The sequence below is a fragment of the Poecilia formosa genome, unplaced genomic scaffold (genome assembly GCF_000485575.1).
Source record: "Poecilia formosa unplaced genomic scaffold, Poecilia_formosa-5.1.2 Scaffold60, whole genome shotgun sequence".
In the NCBI taxonomy this organism is placed as follows: Eukaryota; Metazoa; Chordata; class Actinopteri; order Cyprinodontiformes; family Poeciliidae; genus Poecilia; species Poecilia formosa.
This window is the reverse complement of record NW_006799999.1, coordinates 952,157-973,118: the sequence shown is the minus strand read 5'-3', so window position 1 is coordinate 973,118 and position 20,962 is coordinate 952,157. Positions and strand designations below refer to the sequence as shown.

The following is a 20,962-nucleotide window of genomic DNA, read 5'->3' as shown; positions in this document are numbered from 1 at the left end:
TTTTTTAGAGTTTGAGCAAAAAGCAGCATTAAAATATAGTTGTTTATTAAGGAATAAACTTACAGAATAAAACATACAACTTTCACAAGACTTTTTTGTACAAGACATACTGCATTATCATAAGGAGAGAACATACATTTAAAAAAAAATAAATAAAATAAAATAAAATCGTTTGACATTCAGTGGTCTTCAGTTCAAAAATCATTGTGGAATTTTTATTTATTTTTTTTTTGTTTAAAACCAGTTGGAAATCTTAGAACCACATTATTTCTCATACATCACCAGATGGTATATATCCTCTCCTCATCTTCCCTGGTCATGAGGTAACTGACTTGACACCTTTCAAAGTCAATAGGAACCATTGGATTGTCACTTGGAAAGATAAGAGGTATTGGTGAACACTTGAATAGACACTAGAGACATGAAGTCCTAAATTCAAGTGAATGCTAGTACTTGCTGAGATAATAAAAAGACCCGGTTTGGCCAATGCTGACAGAGGTTGATTGTTGTGGAAGCTGTCCGAAAAGATGATAGTTGGGATTATGAGTGCAACTTATCTGGACAGCCGTGGGTCTAGTACCAAGACCCCTCCCTCATGAGCAGCATGTGGTACTTGCAACACCTAACAGTCCAGTGTTTGTGCAATTGGTTGGATGATGATGCCAAGGATCGGTAGCTGGATGTGTAAAAACACAGTCTGGTTTTGTGAAATGGTCTCAAACTTGAAATCCACTCTGATGGATGTGATGAAGTTGCAGTCGAAGAGACTGTATGCTGCTTATGATTCTCCTCTGGTGGCCAATCAAACAGACTCCAATGCGTTTGATGTCCCTGAAGAGGAAAATGAGAATTATCTGGTTATAAATAAGAGCATCTGGCAAAACCTTTGCTTGGACAGAAACCTGAACTTTAAGAGCTGAAATCAAGGCAAGTTGAAGAAAGGTAGGTCTAAAAAGTTTACATAACAGGAGTAGAATAATAAAAACAAACATCAAAATTAAATTTTATAGAAAAATATTAAGGATCCTGAAAATGTGATGAAGTTGTATATTTAGCTACTCTTAATGTGAACTGAAACTAAACTGCCACGCATTTATTTGGCATGTCAAAAACCACGACCTTTTGTATCAAATACATGCCTTCTCATATACAGCACTCTGCACAATCCACACAGTTCTTGATGCATTGCTTTGACAGTGTTCTCATTTCTCTTTGAGTTTAATGCTCTATTTCTGTGCAGCATCACTCCTTATAATTTAGCTCCACTTACTCTATACTCATAGTTGCAATAGAATCCAGTGTAGTGTATCCTGCTGCAAGGAAGTTGCTCTTATACTGGCTCATTTTGATGGAGTCTAGCCAGTCGCCAATAGAGATGAAAAGAGGGTAGTCTGGCATCTCCTCAGGAGAATCTGAAAAACTGAGAAGACCAACAGCATATTAGCTGATACAAAGTCAAGTTGGCATGTCAACAAACTGAATGGCTGATTTTATTTGGCTACTTAATAGTGCAAAGTAAATTATAAAAAAAAAAATAAAAAAAAATACACTTTAGAAATACTACTCTTCTTTCACTGAGGTATGGGATGTACTGTATCTTTGATTTTTTTCACTTATGAAAATATATTCCAATTATTATTAATAAAGGTCAAAAGCAAACTAAAAAAAATAACTACTTTTTGTAAAAGCATTAATTGTCATTTTTGCTGTTAGGGCTACGCTAGAAAAATAAAAAAAAATAATATTACAAGAATAAAGTCATTGTATTATGAGAATAAAGTTGTGATATTATGACTGTATTCTAAAAATATTATGACTTTATTCTCAGATTATCTCCACTTTATTCACATATGACTTCATTCTTGTAATAGTATGACTTTTATTCTCATAATACAACCTTATTCTCATAATATTACAACTTTATGCTCAAAATGTTATGACTTTACTCTTGTAATTATGGTTTTCATTCTTTAGTATGGTTGTAGTACTCCGTCTTTGTTTGTGGTTTGGAGGCAGTCACAGACATTTACAATAAATTGACATTTACCTTAGAGAGTCATTGACCAGAGTCAGCATACTACTGGGATTAATTATGAGTTTGTCAAGGAAAGAAACCACATCGTTAAAGCTTGGGCGTTGGCTGGACTCCTTCTGCCAGCAGTGCAGCATCAACTGGTGTAGGGTCACAGGACAGCCAATTGGTGCTGGTAGACGATACCCTTCTTCAATTGATAATATAACCTAAGAGAAATGTCAGCAAAAAAACAACTACTGGATTAGATGTTTTTATTGTTAAAATAACATCATTCTGATAATCTTGGAGCTTTTATTGATTGTATGTAAGCAGAAACTTACATCTTGATTGGACATTTCCCAGTAGGGCCTTTCACCATATGACATCACTTCCCACATAACAATGGCATAGCTCCATACGTCACTAGCTGAAGAAAACTTTCCATAAGCAATAGCCTCTGGCGCTGTCCAGCGTATCGGTATTTTTCCTCCCTGATTCAAAGCAACACAGAATCGTCCTCAGAGTTTGTTTTACCATAAAATCATTTTGGAGCTGCCATTTCCACACTCACTGTAGCTGTGTAAGCGGATTCAGAGTCATCTTCAAGGATCCTCGACATGCCAAAATCCGACACCTTACACACCAAGTTTTCATCCACCAAGATGTTGCGAGCAGCCAGGTCCCTGTGAACGTAACCCATGTCTGAAAGGTATGTCATGCCGACTGCGATGCCACGCAGCATGCCAATCAGCTGGAGCACAGTGAACTGGCCCTCACGGGTCTGGAGTTTGGAGATGCAGACAACAGAGAAAACAAGATAAATAAGTAAGAAAGTGTTGTTGTTTTTTCCTGTAGTTGATGTACAAATAAATATCTGAATTATGAAAAACTCTCAATACCCGCAGGAAAGCGTCAAGCGCTCCATTTTCCATGTACTCCACTACTATCATCACTGGTCTACCTGAGAGAATGGAGAAAAGTACTTAGTGTGAAACTGTTTAAAAGATGCATGCAGGAAACAAAAGGGGATTGGATTTTAAAAGCGAGCCTCTATTGAAAGGTGATTACAAATAAACATAAGTAGACTGCTGGTAAAATATATCAAATATCAGAAGATAATAAAACCATTGTTTTTTCTTTAAAGAATAAAATACAATGGTTTTACATACACACAAAAAATGAATTCAGCTCACTCTTAGTGACAACTCCCTCCAGCCTGATTATGTTAGAGTTGTTGAATTGTCCTATGATGGAGGCCTCACGCAGAAACTCCCGTCTCTGCTCTTCCATATAGCCACCTTTAAGAGTCTTTATTGCCACAGCAACGTCCTTTCTTCCAGGAATACGCAGGCGCCCACTACACACCTCTCCAAACTCACCTGTTAAGACAAATCAAGACTACAGTAACTCCTATGTACTGAATCAGACTCTTTAGTAATGTATTATAGTTATTTATTTTCCTTGTGGTATTAACATATGAACTCTTCATATTGAGCTTTAGCAGACACAACTTCAATAAAAACATATTTGATTAAATGTTTCATGTAAAAGTGTAGAACTTTGTCATTTCGCCTTTATCCTGAATATTGGTAATTGCGCTTCTTGTCCACTAGATGGAGACTGTGTGACAGGAAATCACCAAACGGCAGCAACCCTCGGTATTTAGTGCAGGGACCATCTGTTCAGTTTAATGAAAAGTGTTGATTGCAGTCCGCAGTTTCAACTTTTCATGTCTAAGCCACAAAACCATAAATTTCCTTAAAAACAGCTGCAATTAGACACCATAAAAACATTCAATGACAAGTTTATAGTATTAATCATTAATTTTTACTATCTTCCTTGACATAAAATGAGATCATGTCTCTTTCTCAAGTGCCCAATAATAATAACTGAGACAGCTTAGGCAGACTTGTGTAATATTTTTTTTAAAAACAGCACCTAAGTTAAGGTGATACCACATTTTGAAAATGCTCTCAAACTTCCAGGCACTTTGTATAAATTCACAAATTACAGCAATCTACTGATAAGGATTAGTAATAATCTCACCAGCACCAATCACTCTGTCAATGCATATGTACGAGGGGTCTATCTCCTTTGCGAATTCTTCCACAGCCTGTGTTGGGTCTTCATATGTGTCTGGGTCCACGTACGTCTTTATTCCAGAAAATGGGACTGATGCATAAAAGACATACATGAACATCACAACATCATATTGGATATTTCTTTCAAGCTTTCCGTGGATGTTTTTCAAGGAAATGTTTGTATGTAAAAGAAAAAAAAAAACGCAATATATACACGTAAAGTAAGGCACATTCTGTAGTAACACATGACCACTTACATTAGCGGCACATCATATTTTATTCTTTAATCAATCTGTAAATGTGTGTTTAAATCACAAGTTGACAAGAAACTGTTTTCTGATTCTGTTTCAGCAAATGTACTTTTGATTTATACATCATGAGCTTCTTTTGTGTCCACTTTCCACTAGAGTTTGTCATTTGCACTGTCTTCACATTAAAATATATACAGTAACTATCACACATTTGTACACTTCAATTACTTTTTTTAAAATCTTATAGATACATATCTTTTAATTTGACTCTGTCTCCCTGTTTTGAGCCTCGGGCTAGTTTCAGTATATTTTTTTTTAATCACACAGAGCAGTACGTGCCAAATCTTGAACCTTAAGATCTTTCAACAACCTTCAACATCTAATGTAGAAAACGTATCAAATACTGCCTTATAGCAGCTCACAACTGTTCATTATACGTGGGATAATTTTTCTTAAGAGACGAGGCTTTTTCAACCTAGACATCTTTTTTCGAACACTGTCAGGGACAGTCCCAAAGAAATTTGTAAGTCAATAACTGGTGGAGTACTTGTTTCTATTATCTTTTAACTTTGCTGTATTTCTGTCAAGAGATGGAGGGGAAAAAAAAAACTGGAATAAATATGAAGTATGAAGGTGAGAAAAATCCCCAAAGTTATATAACCCCGATACTATAGGCGGCCAGACTCCAGCAACCTGCTGTTTGGGCGAGCCTTGGGATGTTGCTGCAGAGCAGGGTGGATGATGACTGGCACAAACGCTAACTAGAAGGAGACCATGGGATCCTCTAGCAGGAGAGGTTGGGACAAAATGTACTTTATAGCTTTGTCAGCTCACATTGCAGAAAGTTGAAAGCTTTGTTTGAGACAGATTCAAGTCTGGAGCCTGAATTGCACCTCTGTCTCTGGGGTGTCTGTAGAAGACGAAGAAGAAGAAGAATCTGTTTTTTACTAGTTTGTTGAGCCTGCTGGCACTACCTGCCTGACTGAGCCTCCAGTAAAAAAAAACAACAAAAAAAAAAAACAGGAAAGAACAAGCAAGGAAACACCAGAGAAGGCAAGAATTACAGTTATCAAAATAACATTAAATCATTTCAGGGATTTCAGCAAACATGTGGAAACAGTATCATTCCAGTTTCTGAGCTAAATGTAGTTTAATATAGAGCTATCCATCTGTCTATCATTGCGCCCATCCAGCAGTCATTGGGCACTGGGCTACACCCTGGACAGGTCGTACCACATCACAGTAGGTTAGCATACATCTAATTCATCTGCAGATTAACTCTACCACAACAATTTATATTACGATAACTTAATTTCATGGTTGAATTTCACAACATAAATAAAAAGCAATCAAAACATATTTCTTTATTGGCAAAGACTTTATTCTTTAAATATGATAATTATGTTTTCATCCAATTAAAAAAGTATCTACTTGCAAAAACTTTGAGCAATTATGAAACAAAATAAATCAATTTTGATATTACTGTCTAACTGAGACTTGTTAGCTGTAGCTTAAATAAAATTCTATAAAAGTATACAATAAATTATATGCCATGTTTTATAATTTGTGGTTTATTCTTTGAGAAATTTAAAGTGCCAACTGCAAAAAAAAAAAAAAAACATACAACAAATGAAATGTTTGCCTTCAACAATGTATTATGTTTAATGTGCCAAAATGAGTCTAAATCAGCCTACATAATCATAGATGTGCAGTAACTGATGGAAGGCCTCCCGACTATGCAATTAACAAATTAGTCAATAAATTTAAATAACTTGAATTTTTGGAATTATCGTCAACCAAGAAGAAGAAAAAAATAAAAACAGTTTATTTTTTACTCAGTAAGAGAAAAAAACTGAACACAGACAATAATCGTAAGCTCAAACAGAAACTGTGGTAGGTTAATGCAACAGCAGAGCAGATCTGTGCATATATTGGTTAATTCCCTGTGTTGTAGCATTAATCTTCACTGTCCTTGTTTGTTCCAGATCAATCAAATGTCTCGCCATCCGGCCCAAACAAGACAGAACAGCTTTCTCAAGAGTCTGACAAGACCCTCCCCCCCTCTCCCCGATGGAATCAAATTGAAAATCCACAGCACAAATGGCTTCAGTATAGCACGGAGGATCACTTAGTTCCCAAAGAAAGATACATTGTTCCTTCGGGGAAATCAATAACTCACAGTTATCTGTAATTTTAGCCCCATAATATGGCCAGTGCAGCAATTCTCAAAGGAAAGAGCGTATTTTGTAAAAATCCAATAAAAGGAGTTTACTATGATGTTTGAAAGGCAGGAAAAAGACAGAAGCTCTGCAAAGCGGATCTGTCTCATAGCAGTTTCCTTGGATATGTTTCTAAATTAACTATACAAGGCACGTACTGATGCGATTTGCATTTCATTTTGTAATATTTCAAACTCCACTTTGTGACAATCTGAAAGTGAGTTGGATTTGTTCTGTTTTTCTACGCTGCTAAATGCTGTTCATCTGACGACGTATCCTTTGGTCATTTGTCCATTTTGCTAATGTGTTCCTTCACCTTCAGATTTCTTTTTTCCTCTGATTTTTCTCTGATTCTGTAAGAGGAACAAAGGCAGCCGCTGATCAATTCTCTTTGTTCTTCAGTCACTTAACTTTCTCGGACTATAAACCAACATGTCTTTCTCAATTTCTATGCCAAGACTCACGTTTAAACTTATTTTGCCAGCCTTCTTAGAGCTAATCAATTCCTGCTTCCATCAATATTGTTATTTTTATAGATATTATTCTGGAAATTACGCGAATGACGTTTGAGAAATTCAACCATTTTCTCAAGGATTCTGAATAAATTCAGTTGATTTTTTTCTTGTAAGCAGCAATTCCTTCAAGTCTTTTGAGACTGACTGTATCCTTTTCTCCTTATAGCTGTCAATGCCATCTCAAAAATCTTTCCAACTAAAATGTCACTCAGCTCCGAACAACCATTGTATTTCTTTTCAATATTTTGACTTTCCCAGCAAATGATCCCTGAAAGAAGGAATAGTGGCTTCAGAATGACTTAAGATATATATTTCTGGTTCACTTATATTTCAACAAACAGAGACAACATGTATTAAACTATAAGCTTTCATTACATGTTAAATCTAAGAGCAACATTTCCCATTTCTGCGCTCAGATATTATAAATATCTCTTTCAAACCCATAACCTCATATAGAAATGCACAAATATTGCCCATTTGTAGTGGTGACAGTTCAAAGAAGACACCGTTGCCTTATTTGGACTGTTTATCCTACACAATTAAATAACTTTGATTGTACAAACATATTTATTCATTTAAATATGAACCTTTTTAACAACTTCAGGGAACCCGTCTTTTGTTGCAGAATTTCAACGTGACCATTTGACAGTGCAAATCGGGTCTGTGGGACCAAAATGGTAGACCTGAGACACCACAGCCTTCTTTGGGTTGTTTATACAGCCACATAACATTGACTGTATCAAGCCCTGTCCAGGTTAAATTTGAGGAGGTTTGAGTGTGAAGAACAGGAGGAGAGCAGTAGGAGAGAATATTTATGCATGAGGAACTCAGTAAGAGTCCAGGAAGGCAGCTTTGAGGCAGGACAAATTTGCAAGCAAGCATGGTTTTTTAATGAGAGGACAGACGTTTGAGAGAGATGAGTAAAATACTTGGGAGTGCAAATAAGAGCACCTGCTTTTAAATTGAAAACGGATGCTCTGGATAAAGAATGGATCTTTTCCAAACTAGAGTCTCTTGCACAAGTTTATGTGAAAATTAAAGGTTCTGGGACCTGGTGCATCTGTTACACTGGTTACTATACACACTTGTGCAAGGGAAAGAAAGAGAGAGAGAGAAAAAAAACAGAACTTTATATACAGTACCATGTCCACTGTGGAAACGAGTTCTTTTATCCTCTGACTTCATCCTGGCTTTAATGTATCCCTGACACCTGCACAGAAGAACAAAATGAACAAAAGTGTAACTGTTTCAGAACCACATAGTTAAATTGCTAATACAGCCAAAAATTAGAAACATGCAAGACAAAAGAGACTAAATAGAATCTGTATTTATAGCACATTCCTTATTTGGTATAAACTAACACAAAATAAGCAATAAAACTAAAGGAGGCATTTATTTTTAAGTAAAAGTGGAAGTTTGCTCTTCGAAAATGTCATGATTTAAAATGCAGCAGGACTTTTTTTTTTATTGCTGTTAGCATATATTTAAATAGTTTTACCATACTTTTATTGAGTCACTGATGCTTAAATAAAATGCAGCAAAATCAAACGTAATGGATCATAAAGGTCACTTTCATGCTATACGTTTTCTGACACCTACTCATAAAAACTGGTACTGAATCTCTCCCAGAGCACAAAGCACAACAAAACAGCTTCCGTTCCTATCTGGTTAGTGATATGTACTGAAACAGAAATGTCACCATAGATGTTTTAACACTCAAACACAGTGAATTTCAGGTGAAATTGGAATGGAAATTGTAGTGACTACAGTCAGGAACAAAGGTGAGAATATATAAAAAAAAAAATAGCCACACCATTTGTGAAAGGCAACAATTTTCTGAGTGCAGATAGTCTCAGTTTACATCACTGCCCAGAGATAAACTGAGTAGATAGTGATTAGAACTACAGCTGTGATTTTTTTATTTTTTGTTAATTTTTATAGTTTTTTTTTAACTCGAGCTACTAAAGGTAAATCCCTGTTAACGAGAGGTGAACAGACAACAGTCTGGGCAAACCTGTGGAGGTTAATGGAATGGAGCAAACTGCTGGTACGTGTGTTACATGCTGGGTAATTAGGCAGAAAATGGGTTCAGCCATTTGGAAAATAAGAGTGTCTGCTCAGTGGCAAAAAAAAAAAAAAAACAAGAGTCCATTAACAGATTTCTGAAGCATTACTTTGTAGAGTTGGAGAAGGAAGGGCGTTTGTGCAGAACGGCACAGGAGTGAGCAGTCGAAAACGAAGAAGACTCACCGTCCTGTGATGAGGAGGAAGAGGGTGAGGATTACCAGAAGGGAGAAGCCGCCAACAGAAGCTGTGACAACAACCAGAACCTGACCCTGATCAGCAATGTCTGGATCTACAGGAGGTGAGAGGAAAGCAAGAGGTGACAATGGAAAAATGAGCAAACCCTTTTCAAGCGCAACACACACACACAAAAAATGTAATATCATGAAAAAAGTTCAAAATGTTGTCACTTATTTCAGGAAGTGAAAGTTAAACATTGTGTTGATTTATTTCCACCTAAACTGAAATATTTCATAGGCTTGTAGCTTATAATAAAAACCCAATATTCAAAAAGTCTTAATAATAATTTGAATAATAAATAAGACTGATTGCAATTGGATATTTTAAACATCAGCGTCATTTCAGAAATGAAACAGTAAATCAACACAACCAGATGTAATGGCAACCAGAACCATCACTATCTGTGGAAACTTCACTCTGGACTTTAAGCAACATGGATTCTGTGCCTCTCCACTCTCTCTCCAAACTCTGGGACCTTGATTTCCAAATGCAACGGCAACCTTCCTTTAATCTGAAAAGAAAACTTTGGACCACTCAGCATCAGTGCAGCCCCTTTTCTCCTTAGCCTCTGTAAGATACCTCTGATGTTATCTATTTGTAACTCATGAGTCGGCATCATCTTTGCGTATCATTTCCTGACAAGCTGATTCCAGCCTCAGGTGACTCCTTATAAAGCTCCTCAACATTCTCAAATGGGTTTTAAGGTTGTGGTGAACAGTTTTGTATGACCTTTTCTTCCTTCCACTCAACCTTCAATTAATAACCCACATTTTTCACAGTGTTCACATTTTTTGAGCTTTACTTGTACATACCCAGGCTGCCTTCTCCTTTCTGGAGTTTTTATTTTTATTTATGTCTCTACTGGTGGATCCTCGCTGATCTTTAATTCAGCTGCAGTTGTTGACAGAAATCCTCAAGGTAGCTTCTGTCAATTTAGGGTGATCTGGCTATGATAGATAGCAGTACAGTATGTAGATCAATGCATTAATTTCATCACTTCCCCGAGGAGGAGATGCAAGAGCAAATAACATACACCAAAGTGTAATCTTACAATTAACATAAAGAAACATGTTCAGATGTGGTTGGTAGAAATAGGTTTTCCAGACAATTGGTGTAACAAAAGCTAATAAGTATAAAAACAATTATGGAAATCTCAAAAATGATATGTTTGAGGGTATTGTCTAAACTTTTGAAGAGTCATATTACATTATATTATTAAAATATATCATATTATATTTCCAGCAAAATCAAAAGCAGATTTGAAGGAGTTTTGAGCTTGTGGCATAGCTCACAGCTGAACAACAGTAATTAGCAAAGAAAGACCACAAATTTCTGAAAGGATTTAGCTGATGATAATGATTTGAGCACCTAATGGACTGCTTGAAAAGTGTGCGACTTGAAAACATGCCATCTTTCTACCTCAGACCGAGCCTTTATGAACACAGACTCCAACATTCACCCTCATACCCTCAGGTGCAGTTGCAAACTCAAAGTTGGGGCTGTAAGCTGTGTAGCCGGCTGAAGTACGAGCCCGCACATGAAAGACGTAAACGGTCGAGGGTCTGAGGCCTGTGACTACCACTCTGGTGGATTTGGTCCGGGTTGACGAGTAGCTCAGCTGCTCCTGCTCCTGGATGGGCGTGAACAGATAATGAGTAAATGCTAAACAAGAATTAGATAACTGGGTTGTACTCCTGCTTGTTATCAGAGACCAAGACACATCTTTATTTATTTATTTATTTATTTTTATCTGAATATCTTTAAAATCAGACAAGGTGAAAACAAAAGTGATAAAGTATCACTGATATTTAATAATTTTACCTTTTCATAGTATTTGACTTCATAGTCCACAATGTCTGAAGGCGGCTGTTCTACTTCTGACCAGGAGAGGGCGATGCTGTTGTGGGTGGCCCAGTCTTCACTTACTATTCCCACGAAGGCAGGACCTAAGTAAAGGCAGAAAAGAAGAAAAGAAGGGAATTTAGAGAATTGAAATATTACATGAAAGACAAAAACACTGAAGAAATGCACCTTATCAAGTTTGGAGCTGACTCAAGAAGAGTCCTTCTTAAGAAGAACAGCAGACTGTAGAAACTAATGACCTAAAAGAGTTCAAGTCATCAGAACACAGTTACACTCACTAAACAAAACCTTCTCAGACTTCTAAGAGGTAAAATAGCACAAGAAGAAGGTAAAGTAGTGATTTTTTTTAGAAATGCCATGTCCTGTAGATCATCACTTCAAAACTTGCAGTAGAAAATCTTTATAAACTTTTTTTTTTTTATAAAAGTGATGTAACAACTTCAAAGCAATTTACCAGATTTTAGAAAAAGCTAAAAGTAAAAAAAGACCAACAAGCAGTTATTTAACCACCAAACTCTTGTATAATGTGCAGATTCAAAGCAGGAAAGTATTTTTTCCCATATCACCACACATACATTTCCATTTTCAACAGCATTTTCAGCATGCTGTTGAAAACGGTTGCATCACCTTTTGAATTTGGGCAAAAGGATTCTACAAACACGATAAAATCATCAATCAGAAGTTCAAATATTTACCACCAATTATCCTCAGAGGTGCTGCGGTGAGATTCAACAAACTAATAGATCTCTGTTGCTGAGCTTACTGTTTGAAGGATTATCACTGGAATACTAATTCAGGACCAGACATGTTTCCTAGAGGGTTCTCACGCTCAGAGAAGCAGATAACCTGGTCCAGACAAATGGCCGCAGACTCAGAGTGGACGGGGCTCTTAAAGACTGCAACATGTCGCTACATTCATTCAGTTGTGCTTGTGTCGCAGACCCAACTTTCCCATCTTGCCATGAAGCCAAGATTTTCTCGGCTCAGACAGAACACTTCACAGTTCAGCAGCTCAAACACTCGCATTAAAAAAGAGCAGCAGAGGAGAAGTGGAGCACGCCGAAAGCAGGAATCGAACGCTGACACTTGCAAAAATATGAGTTTTTCACATAAGCATACAAAAATTCTGTCTTTTGATACAAGTCTGGTTTCGTACAGTCGAAAACAGATTTTTATTTATAAGTTGTAAAAGGTTACATAAGCTTTTTTTTTTTTTTTTTTACCCTCACTGTCTGACATTAAAACAGACTGGACTTTTCCTATTATCAGCCAATTAAAAACGGCCAAAATAATTCCTGTTTAGTAAATGCCACAACAGTTTCTCCAAAAGAGTGATGGCTCAAAAGTCAGATTCAAGCTTACACATATATTCCAAGGCGAATACCTACTTTTTAGGAGACATCTCTAAGAAACCGTGCTAAAGAGGGGGACTGGCAGCATTATGTTGTGGGGGTGTTTTGTTGCAAGTAAAGAATAAAACTGAATAAGAAGTCTCTCTCATTCTGGCATATGGAAAAAAAATAAATAATTTTCTTAATCCTAACAGACTTGAATTAAGAAGAATTCAGTTTTATGTAAAGTCAGACACAGAGAAAGAAAGGTTATCTTTTTTCAGACAGTGTATATCCTGAGGTAAAAATGTTACATTGTTCTAATTGGTATAAATGACAGCAGGATCACATTCTGTTGACCGTTATTGCAGCTATTATTGACAAAATAATAAAAAAAACATTTCTTTCACGACTCGCAGTTCAAAAGCAAACAAATTCAGTTTGCCGTTGTGTGACCAAATTCTGTCTTTGAATTAAATTAAAATATATTGTCCTGTCCTCTACATTTATTTTAGAATTTCACGTTTCGAATTCTTGGAAATGAAACGGTGAATGTTTTTACTTCTGCATTGCCTAGGAAATCCACAAAACTTTAGGAGGGAATGCAAAGGGTTAACTTTAACCCACAGAGGCAGAACGTCCACATGCAGAAAGGAGGCTTTTCTTTAGGTGGTGACAGTTTGTCAGCTTTCGTGATGGAGGCGCATAATGCCTGGGCTCTGAGGCCTTCAGGGACTTCTTGCATGAAATGATATGAGATTAATTCTTGTGATTTGGAGGGATCTGTTGAAAAATATCTTAAAAACTCACTAGTGCTCAGAAACTTTGAATAAGAATTGAAAATTAGTTGCTAGTAGCTGTTAAAGCCACAAATGACATATGTAAACCATATAAGGGACATTACTATGCAAGATTTTCTCAGCTTTTTGCATGCTGAGTGTATTATATAGGCCAAAAACCAACAGAAAAAGAAAAGCTTTTTGTGCATCAAGATAAAAAAATATTTTGAATATTTGAAAAACCCCCATGTGCTCTTATGCAATAACCTATTTTAGTTTGGGACAAAGCAATTGCCTTTCAAGGTACCTCCATCTATGAGATTCTCTAGGAAAATAACTTTAATTTATTTACAGAACTCTCAGCCTAATGCAATAGAAAATCTGAAAACATGTGAAAATGGGTTAACCCTTAGCAGATGCTAAAAAAGATGAAGAAAACGAAGGAAAGGAAGCCAAGAGGAGAGCGCGAATGAGTGAACAGGGAGAGCTGCAAAAAAATCCCATGAGGTTGCATCTCCCCAGCATCTGAGCATAAAAATAGAAGACAGCTTTTTTTTTTTTTTTCTTTTTTTTTCCCAGAGCAGGGGGGTGAAAACAGAGGAGAATCAGCAGAAGGGAATGAGGGGGGGAAGCAAAGAGTGAAAATCCTCCACTGAATCAGGACACCAAAACAGTGGAAAACGTTCACGAGACCAGTTGTTCCACAAAAGGATAGATCACTCTAATGGGAGCAGCAGAGCAATAAAGTTTACAAGTCAAGACAATTTGCTAAGAATAAATTAGATGCATTATGCATGTACAGTCACACTTTATCATTTCTAAAGTTTTATGCATTGGAACATAATGGAACTGAGGGGATTTTCACCGTGCACTGAAAATATGTAAACCTGAGCTAACGTGAGATTTCACACTTGCTTTGTTTGTAAAACAAAAGGAAAACAAAATGTATGTCTTGTTTTCTGTAGGAAATTATGAATCTCACATGGGCCAGTCTACTTTACAACATTTCACTGTTTGCATAATCCAATTAGGAAAGAGTCAGTCGTTGGGAAAGCCTCCTAAAACTTGATTCTGGTGCTGCAAAACAAGCCCAAATCCTGAACCATGTTTCATTACTCCTTTGACAAACCAAACATTCACTGAGCGTCACACACATAAAGTTTTTGTTCTTTTACAGAACATGCAGACAATTTTGAACATGTCATTTTTCTACCATAAAGCAAACAACAATCATGTGACACTTAGTTTGCACACAAGTGGATCTTAGTTCACTAAGCAAGTGACTTCTTAAAGCACATGTGTCACACTCAAGGCCCGCGGGCCACATGTGGTCCAAACAGACCAACTGAACTCTGTGAGTGTTTTACCCTGCGCGGTCCGGTGTGCCCTTTTACCAGGATTTTTTTTCCTTTTTTTGTTCCTTTTTTTTGGGGGGTTTCGCTTCTCCTAAATGGACAGATGTTACGTCTGCAGCTCCTCCAGAACGCCGCTCTCCTGGGTAACTTGCACCAAGAGGCTCCATTTGTTGAATCCGCTGGATGAGTTTCTCCCAGCGGTTTCTAATTCTTCGCAGCAGTGGAGCCACGTCCGCAGTGGTTGAGCAGCGGACTGCGCATGTTACAGTCTAATTAACTTTTGCATCGTCATTTATTTCCTCAAGATAAACTGCCGGCTCCTCAAATGGATTAACACAACGTTGCATTCTCTTTAGTTTTCTCTGGTCTGTAATGGAGACTTGAATTTAACGCTCCATTTCAACCAAAGGTTTGTAATGCGCTTCCTAACCAGACGCTCCAAAGCGTCCGGTCCATAACTCTTCAACACGCCATCAGCTCCCGGTCAGAAAGACACATTTAGTTCAGAGACCATGAGATGATGTTCAGAAAGGATTTTTTTAATTAATTGATTTTAGTTGCCTCTGAGACTAAATCTCTGTGTAAAGTCTATAATGTCTGCCCATGTGACTTGTTTTTATTATTTGTTGCTTACCTTTAAACACTGATTTAAATATTGTAATTTTTAAACTGAGCAGTAATTTTACATGCATGGAAACTCAAATGTAATATTTAAAACTTCAGTGCATAAAATCAGTTATTTAACAATATGAGGTGGTGTTTAATTTATTTTTAACATTGTATTTTTATACATTTATGCTAGAGGTGCCCAAGTCTAGTTTTCCAGAGCTACCATCTGCAGCTTTAGATGGATTCCTTCTCTAACACACCTGGACCATTAACTCATTATAAGCCTCTGAATGAGGGAAGTCAACCTTTTGTCTGGGGTGTGTTTTAGCAGGGATGCACTCCTGATTTATACCGTCAATGTGGCCCGTTGAGGGGGGCCAATATGCTGAAGTGGCCCTCGGTGAAATTGAGTTTGATGCCCGGGTCTTAAAGAAAGTCACAGACATCAACTGAAAGGATGCTGTCTGTGAACACCAATGTTCAATCATCAAACCTGAAGATTGTGAATGACGCTGTTTCACTGTAGAACGATGGACTTAAAATTGTTTGAAAAAGGCTTTACAACTATCAACAGATTGATGGACAGAATCGATGCTTCTCTCTTAGATTAATTGCTGATGCCCATCTTTCCTGGCATTGCGCTAAAACACACTTATTCACGCCAGACAAAATGTCTAGTTTAATAGACGGTTTTAGAGCTGCTAATGATAAATGAATTGCTTTCATTAGCACAACTTGGCTGCTGCTTAGCATTTTAAATGAGATGGAAGCAACAAAGGTAGGCTCAGGTTTTTACTGCATCTCCATTTTTTTTGGCATTGCTTTAGTTTAATAAACAAAAACAGGTGGGTTCTCTCGCATGGTTTTGCACGCTTATGGTTAGAGTCTAGTATGTTCCTCTAGATAAAAAAAAAATTAACTGCACACTAAATGTTTCATTCCTTATTTTCCTGCAGCGGGTATGGAAACATCTTGATGTGCGAATTGTCCTGCTGTTATGGGAAGTTTGCAGCCCACACAAAACGATAAGATCAACAGGTGATTTTTGACTGAATAAATAAAACTCCTCAATAACAACACATCCAATTGCAGATAAAGAGAGAAAAGTTATTTGAATCTAAATAAAAACTCAGCCATGCCTAAACAGAGTGTGAAAAAATATTTGAAATTTTAATTTCTATTGTTTTTGCTGCTTTGTCACACCTAAATGTTTCATATGATCAAATGTATAGTAATACACCAATATACGTGAAATATAAAAAAAAAATACTATTTAACATAATTACAATTATTGGGAGAAAACCTATCCACACAAATCTAGCATTATGTTAAAAAAAGTAATTACATGCATTAATTTGCCCCTCATTAAAGCTAAGTATAGTCTTATTAGCCAAACCAATAATTATAAGGTGATCCTCCTCCTCCTCCATTATTTAATTTATCAAACAGTTCAACTGTCCAAAATCATTATTGCTCATGATCATTAATAAAATATATTCTGATGTTTTAATGTCATTAAATTAATATTTCCATGCATGAGTGTTAAAAAGAATTAATCAAATCTCACTAAATTATGAAGTTTCCTTCCCTTTTAAAGCCAGTACATGTTTACTGACAAAGTATAAAACTTTAAAAATCCATCCTGGTAACAGTGCTTGGACTCCCACTAACTTTACATCATGAAAGTAGAGTTAGTGAAAGACTCAACAGTTTTTATATTATTTACCCTAAACAGTGCCTCTAAAAAGTATTCATACTCCAATATCAATGTATTGCATTGCAATTTTTGGTGATAGACCACAAAAATACATTATATGGAATAAAAATAACGTTTTTTTTTTTTTTTTTTACATCACTGTGAGTTGGAGGTTTTAAATGCCTTAGTGTAAAGACTTTGGAGCCAACTTTTGCTGCAATTAAAGCTGCAGGTTATTTGGGTTATTTCTTTACCATTTTTACACATTTAGACTCAAAGATTTTAATTACTCTTCTTTACAAAATAGATTAAACTCAGCAACTGAACGGATGCTGTCTGTGAACATCAGTGTTCAACCTTTGCCACTTTCCTATGGACCCAGATATCCTCTAAATGTAAACGTCTGTCTGTGCATCATTGCTGTGTTGTTTTCTCATGTTTTTTTGTTTTTTTTTTTTTCAGCCTCTAACATGTTAACTTGTAGGATTGCCTGGTTTTAGCTTCATCTACCTTCCCAATAATTCCAACCACATTTCCTGTTGCTGCTGAATAAAAGCATACCACAGCATGATGCGACCACCACTGTGCTTCTTTGTGAGGATGCTGTGCTCAAAGTCCAATGTTAATCTTAGTGAAAGATTTATTTTGGTCTCATTTGATCAGGGGACTACCTTTGAAATGCCTGCGTGGTCCTCTACAATCTTTAAACATGCCTGAAACAAGCATGGCTTTTTTTCCTGGCCATTGCTCTCTAAAGACACAGCAGTAGACCAATAGTGCTCCAGTCAACACCATGGATGTCTTGGTTGCTTCTTAGATTACCTCAATCACTGTTCAATCAATCCAGAGCATTAATCACATTTTTTATTAGGTCTGCTCTAAACTTTAGTTCAACATTACCCCCGATTTAACTGGTGTTTTTCTTGATCTTAATTATGTTGTTTGTTCACTAATATTCTGTAACAAACATTGAGGCTTTCCCAGAACAGCTCTGCTACTAATGTGATCCAGGAAAGAAATTGTTTGCGCTCTGTTATGTTCAGAGATATGAGAGTAAAAGGGGGGTGGGGGAGGGTGAACACAAACGCACAACAAACCAGATTCATATTTGTTCTGATATGCTTCATACAGAGGGAGGCTACATTGGTGAATTCCTGTTGGTGCTGCACATTTCTGATCTGTGCAGCAAACCCCTTGCACCAATTTGCACTCGCTTCTCTCTGTGCTTCTTCAAAGAGCGCTGCAGTGAAATAAGTGGGAGGAATCTTCAGTGACAAATGCTCTGCTGAGCAACAACTAGCCCACAGCGTGTTCTGGGCAGAGCGCAGCTCAGTCTTCATAAATAGAGAGATCATCCAGCTCTCCCAGCTCTGCGCCACTGCTTTGAGAAACGTCAGGATGACAGCTGACCGTCATTGGCCGGGAAGAGTCTTGGCTTACCGTAAAACTAGTTATGCAGCCACAGATGCATGAGCAGCTTGTAAAGTCTGTTGAGAATTAACAGCTTAACAGAGACGACTTTAATCTGATTAGTCTACAAAATCCAAAATATTGAATTATGTATTTTGTACGATGGATTTCCTACAATATATGATACGACAAGCTTTAGCTTTAGAGATCTAAAGTTAAGCAATGAAAATAATAATTGTAGTGAGTATATGCAAATTTTGTTAATCGGGTTTAAAGAACGAGATTTAAAGCCACAGGGATAAAAACAGAAGACATTTGTATCTTGGTAGGAGGAGGAAAATGCTAGAAATCCAAGGATGCCACTGAGAAAAACTTTGGCAAACAATATGCATATCTGTAGGTGGTAATTGTGTGCAAATGTCATTTTTATGAATCTTGCTTGTTTACATATGTGCCTCGTTGTGCATGCATACAGTATGTCTGCTGAGGAAAAGCAGTTTGACAACTTAATCCAGCCTAAACATCCTAATAGGAACATCCCCACAGGCTGCCTCTTCTCCTCCGTGGAGATTACTTTGCATTCTGACATCCTCCCATCAGTCTAGCAGCTTTTGCCAGGGAGACTGGAATGCGGTGACACACATACAGCCGACATCTGCTTTTACAGAAAGAAGAATGTTTTGCAGCATATCCACTCTAAAAAACAGCTTTATACATTATTGTTCTCTATGCATTAAGAAGGCAATTAGGTAGAGACACAGTGGGGGGAAACTGACAAAATCTGGTATTATCTTAGCACCAAAGAACTCTACATCAGCTGAAATCCCTTAGTCAAGCAATTAAATTAAAACCTACACGGCTGAATAAATGAAAGTGGGGTAAACATGACAATAAATGATTAGAAAAAGAATCATAAGATTCGTTTTTCCTATATGAAAACACAATCTAAATATGTCCAGAGGCTTAATTCATGACAGTGAAAAGAAAAACAATATTTTCCAATTGGTCAGATTTCTTTTTAAAAACATAATGACTTAATTATTTGCATTACATTTTACTTACTTGAGTCATGTAACAGCTACCCCCCACGCCCCTCTTTTCCACTTATGGATATTGCTATGGATTCCTTTAGTGAAATTGCTGCAACATGAACTGGTGATGCATGTTTAGGAACAAACAGGTCCAGTGGCTTTCTGAGATTGTACTAATCAGGTCCTGAAGGATGACATTCTTCCTGCCAGTAGGAACTTACTGACAGGAAGTAAGTTCCTACTAGCAGGAACTTACTTCCTGCCAGTAGGAACTGGCAGAAGTAAGCCCGTTCCTACTGCAGCCCGGTGTGAGCGGGCTGCAATGTTACTCGTTCAACAACATGCATTCACTGACAATTGAAACATGGCTTTATTTATTTTATTATTTAGGTTCAATTTCACATTTGCTTAATAAATTATAAGGTGGAGTTAATGGTATTCTGAAGTTTTGGAGGCCAAATTTCAGTTTAAAAAAATTATAAATATTTTCTCAAGCCCTTGTAAAAATTACAGAGCTACTTCTAGCTAGTCGACTGGAAGCAACACAAGGAGACTAAAATGGTAATGTGTTTGATACCAACGTGACACCAAAGCAGCTCAAAGTAAAACTGAAGAAGTGTTGTCTGTCCCTTTCTTCATAAACACAACTATTTCACAAACTGAGTGTTTTATAACCGCTGATTTATTGAAACTGGCAGTACTGAACTGAATTAGATTAAATCTTGGTTTGTTTTGGGTCGTAATATTGAATTAGAATAGACTGGAAAGAAGCGGGATTAAATTAAACTGAAAAACTCACAGAGTGATTTTTTTTATTTTTGGTTTGTTTGTTTTGGACCCTGTCAGACCTGCATTGTGCAGATGAACGTTCTGATCAAGAGCGCTGTTCCTGCAGCGTAATGGAAGATTTCTCTCTCTTTAGAGACAACAGCGACGTCAGTTGTTTGTAGTTTACCTGTCAAAGTTGTCAGAGAACTTAACTAAACTAAATTAAACTTTCAGAAAAAAGAAAACAAATCATTTTCACTCCATATAAAGTTAAGTTAATTTTGCATAAATTGGACTGTTCAATGGTTCAATCCATACGGATGGACCTTTTTTTTTTGTAAAAGACTGTTTTATGTGGAAAGGTGAAAACTGAAAACTTGGCCAGAGGCAATCTGACATTGACATTGTGGCACCAAAGCGTCTATGAACAAAGAGGGCTGACAAGCAAAACACATCTGTGGGGTTATGAAAAGCTCAACCCAGCACAGTGAATAAAACTGAAGGAAAAGTGAAACACACTGCCACAAACTGCAACCCAAAGTCACAGAAACAAGCTGAAACTTGATTTTGAATGCACTAATGATTATCGTAGCTATTTATTACAACATTAACTATCAGATATGACTGATATTGGTGAGTATACTTAGAGTAAAAGCTCTGAAGCATTGTAATAGATATAATTATAGGAGCTACATTGAGTTTAAAACATAAAGGCTTTGAATGTTGCACAATATAT

At 36.8% G+C, this 20,962-nt stretch overlaps 1 protein-coding gene across 1 annotated transcript in view; it reads right to left on the bottom strand.

Annotated features, from left to right (window-relative positions):
* Positions 1–28: 28 nt before the first annotated feature.
* LOC103139358 (ephrin type-A receptor 6-like) overlaps positions 29–20,962 on the bottom strand; it is a 52,582-nt gene continuing 31,648 nt past the window's right edge. The window contains exons 9-20 of the mRNA XM_007553922.2: positions 11,206–11,330; positions 10,852–11,014; positions 9,331–9,436; positions 8,223–8,290; positions 4,061–4,186; positions 3,208–3,393; positions 2,914–2,975; positions 2,586–2,795; positions 2,356–2,505; positions 2,048–2,241; positions 1,271–1,420; positions 29–831 (exon numbers count right to left, since the gene is read on the bottom strand). Coding sequence (XP_007553984.1) covers positions 717–831; positions 1,271–1,420; positions 2,048–2,241; positions 2,356–2,505; positions 2,586–2,795; positions 2,914–2,975; positions 3,208–3,393; positions 4,061–4,186; positions 8,223–8,290; positions 9,331–9,436; positions 10,852–11,014; positions 11,206–11,330 — 1,655 coding nt within the window. The 3' untranslated portion in view covers positions 29–716. The remainder of the gene's footprint in view (positions 832–1,270; positions 1,421–2,047; positions 2,242–2,355; positions 2,506–2,585; positions 2,796–2,913; positions 2,976–3,207; positions 3,394–4,060; positions 4,187–8,222; positions 8,291–9,330; positions 9,437–10,851; positions 11,015–11,205; positions 11,331–20,962) is intronic.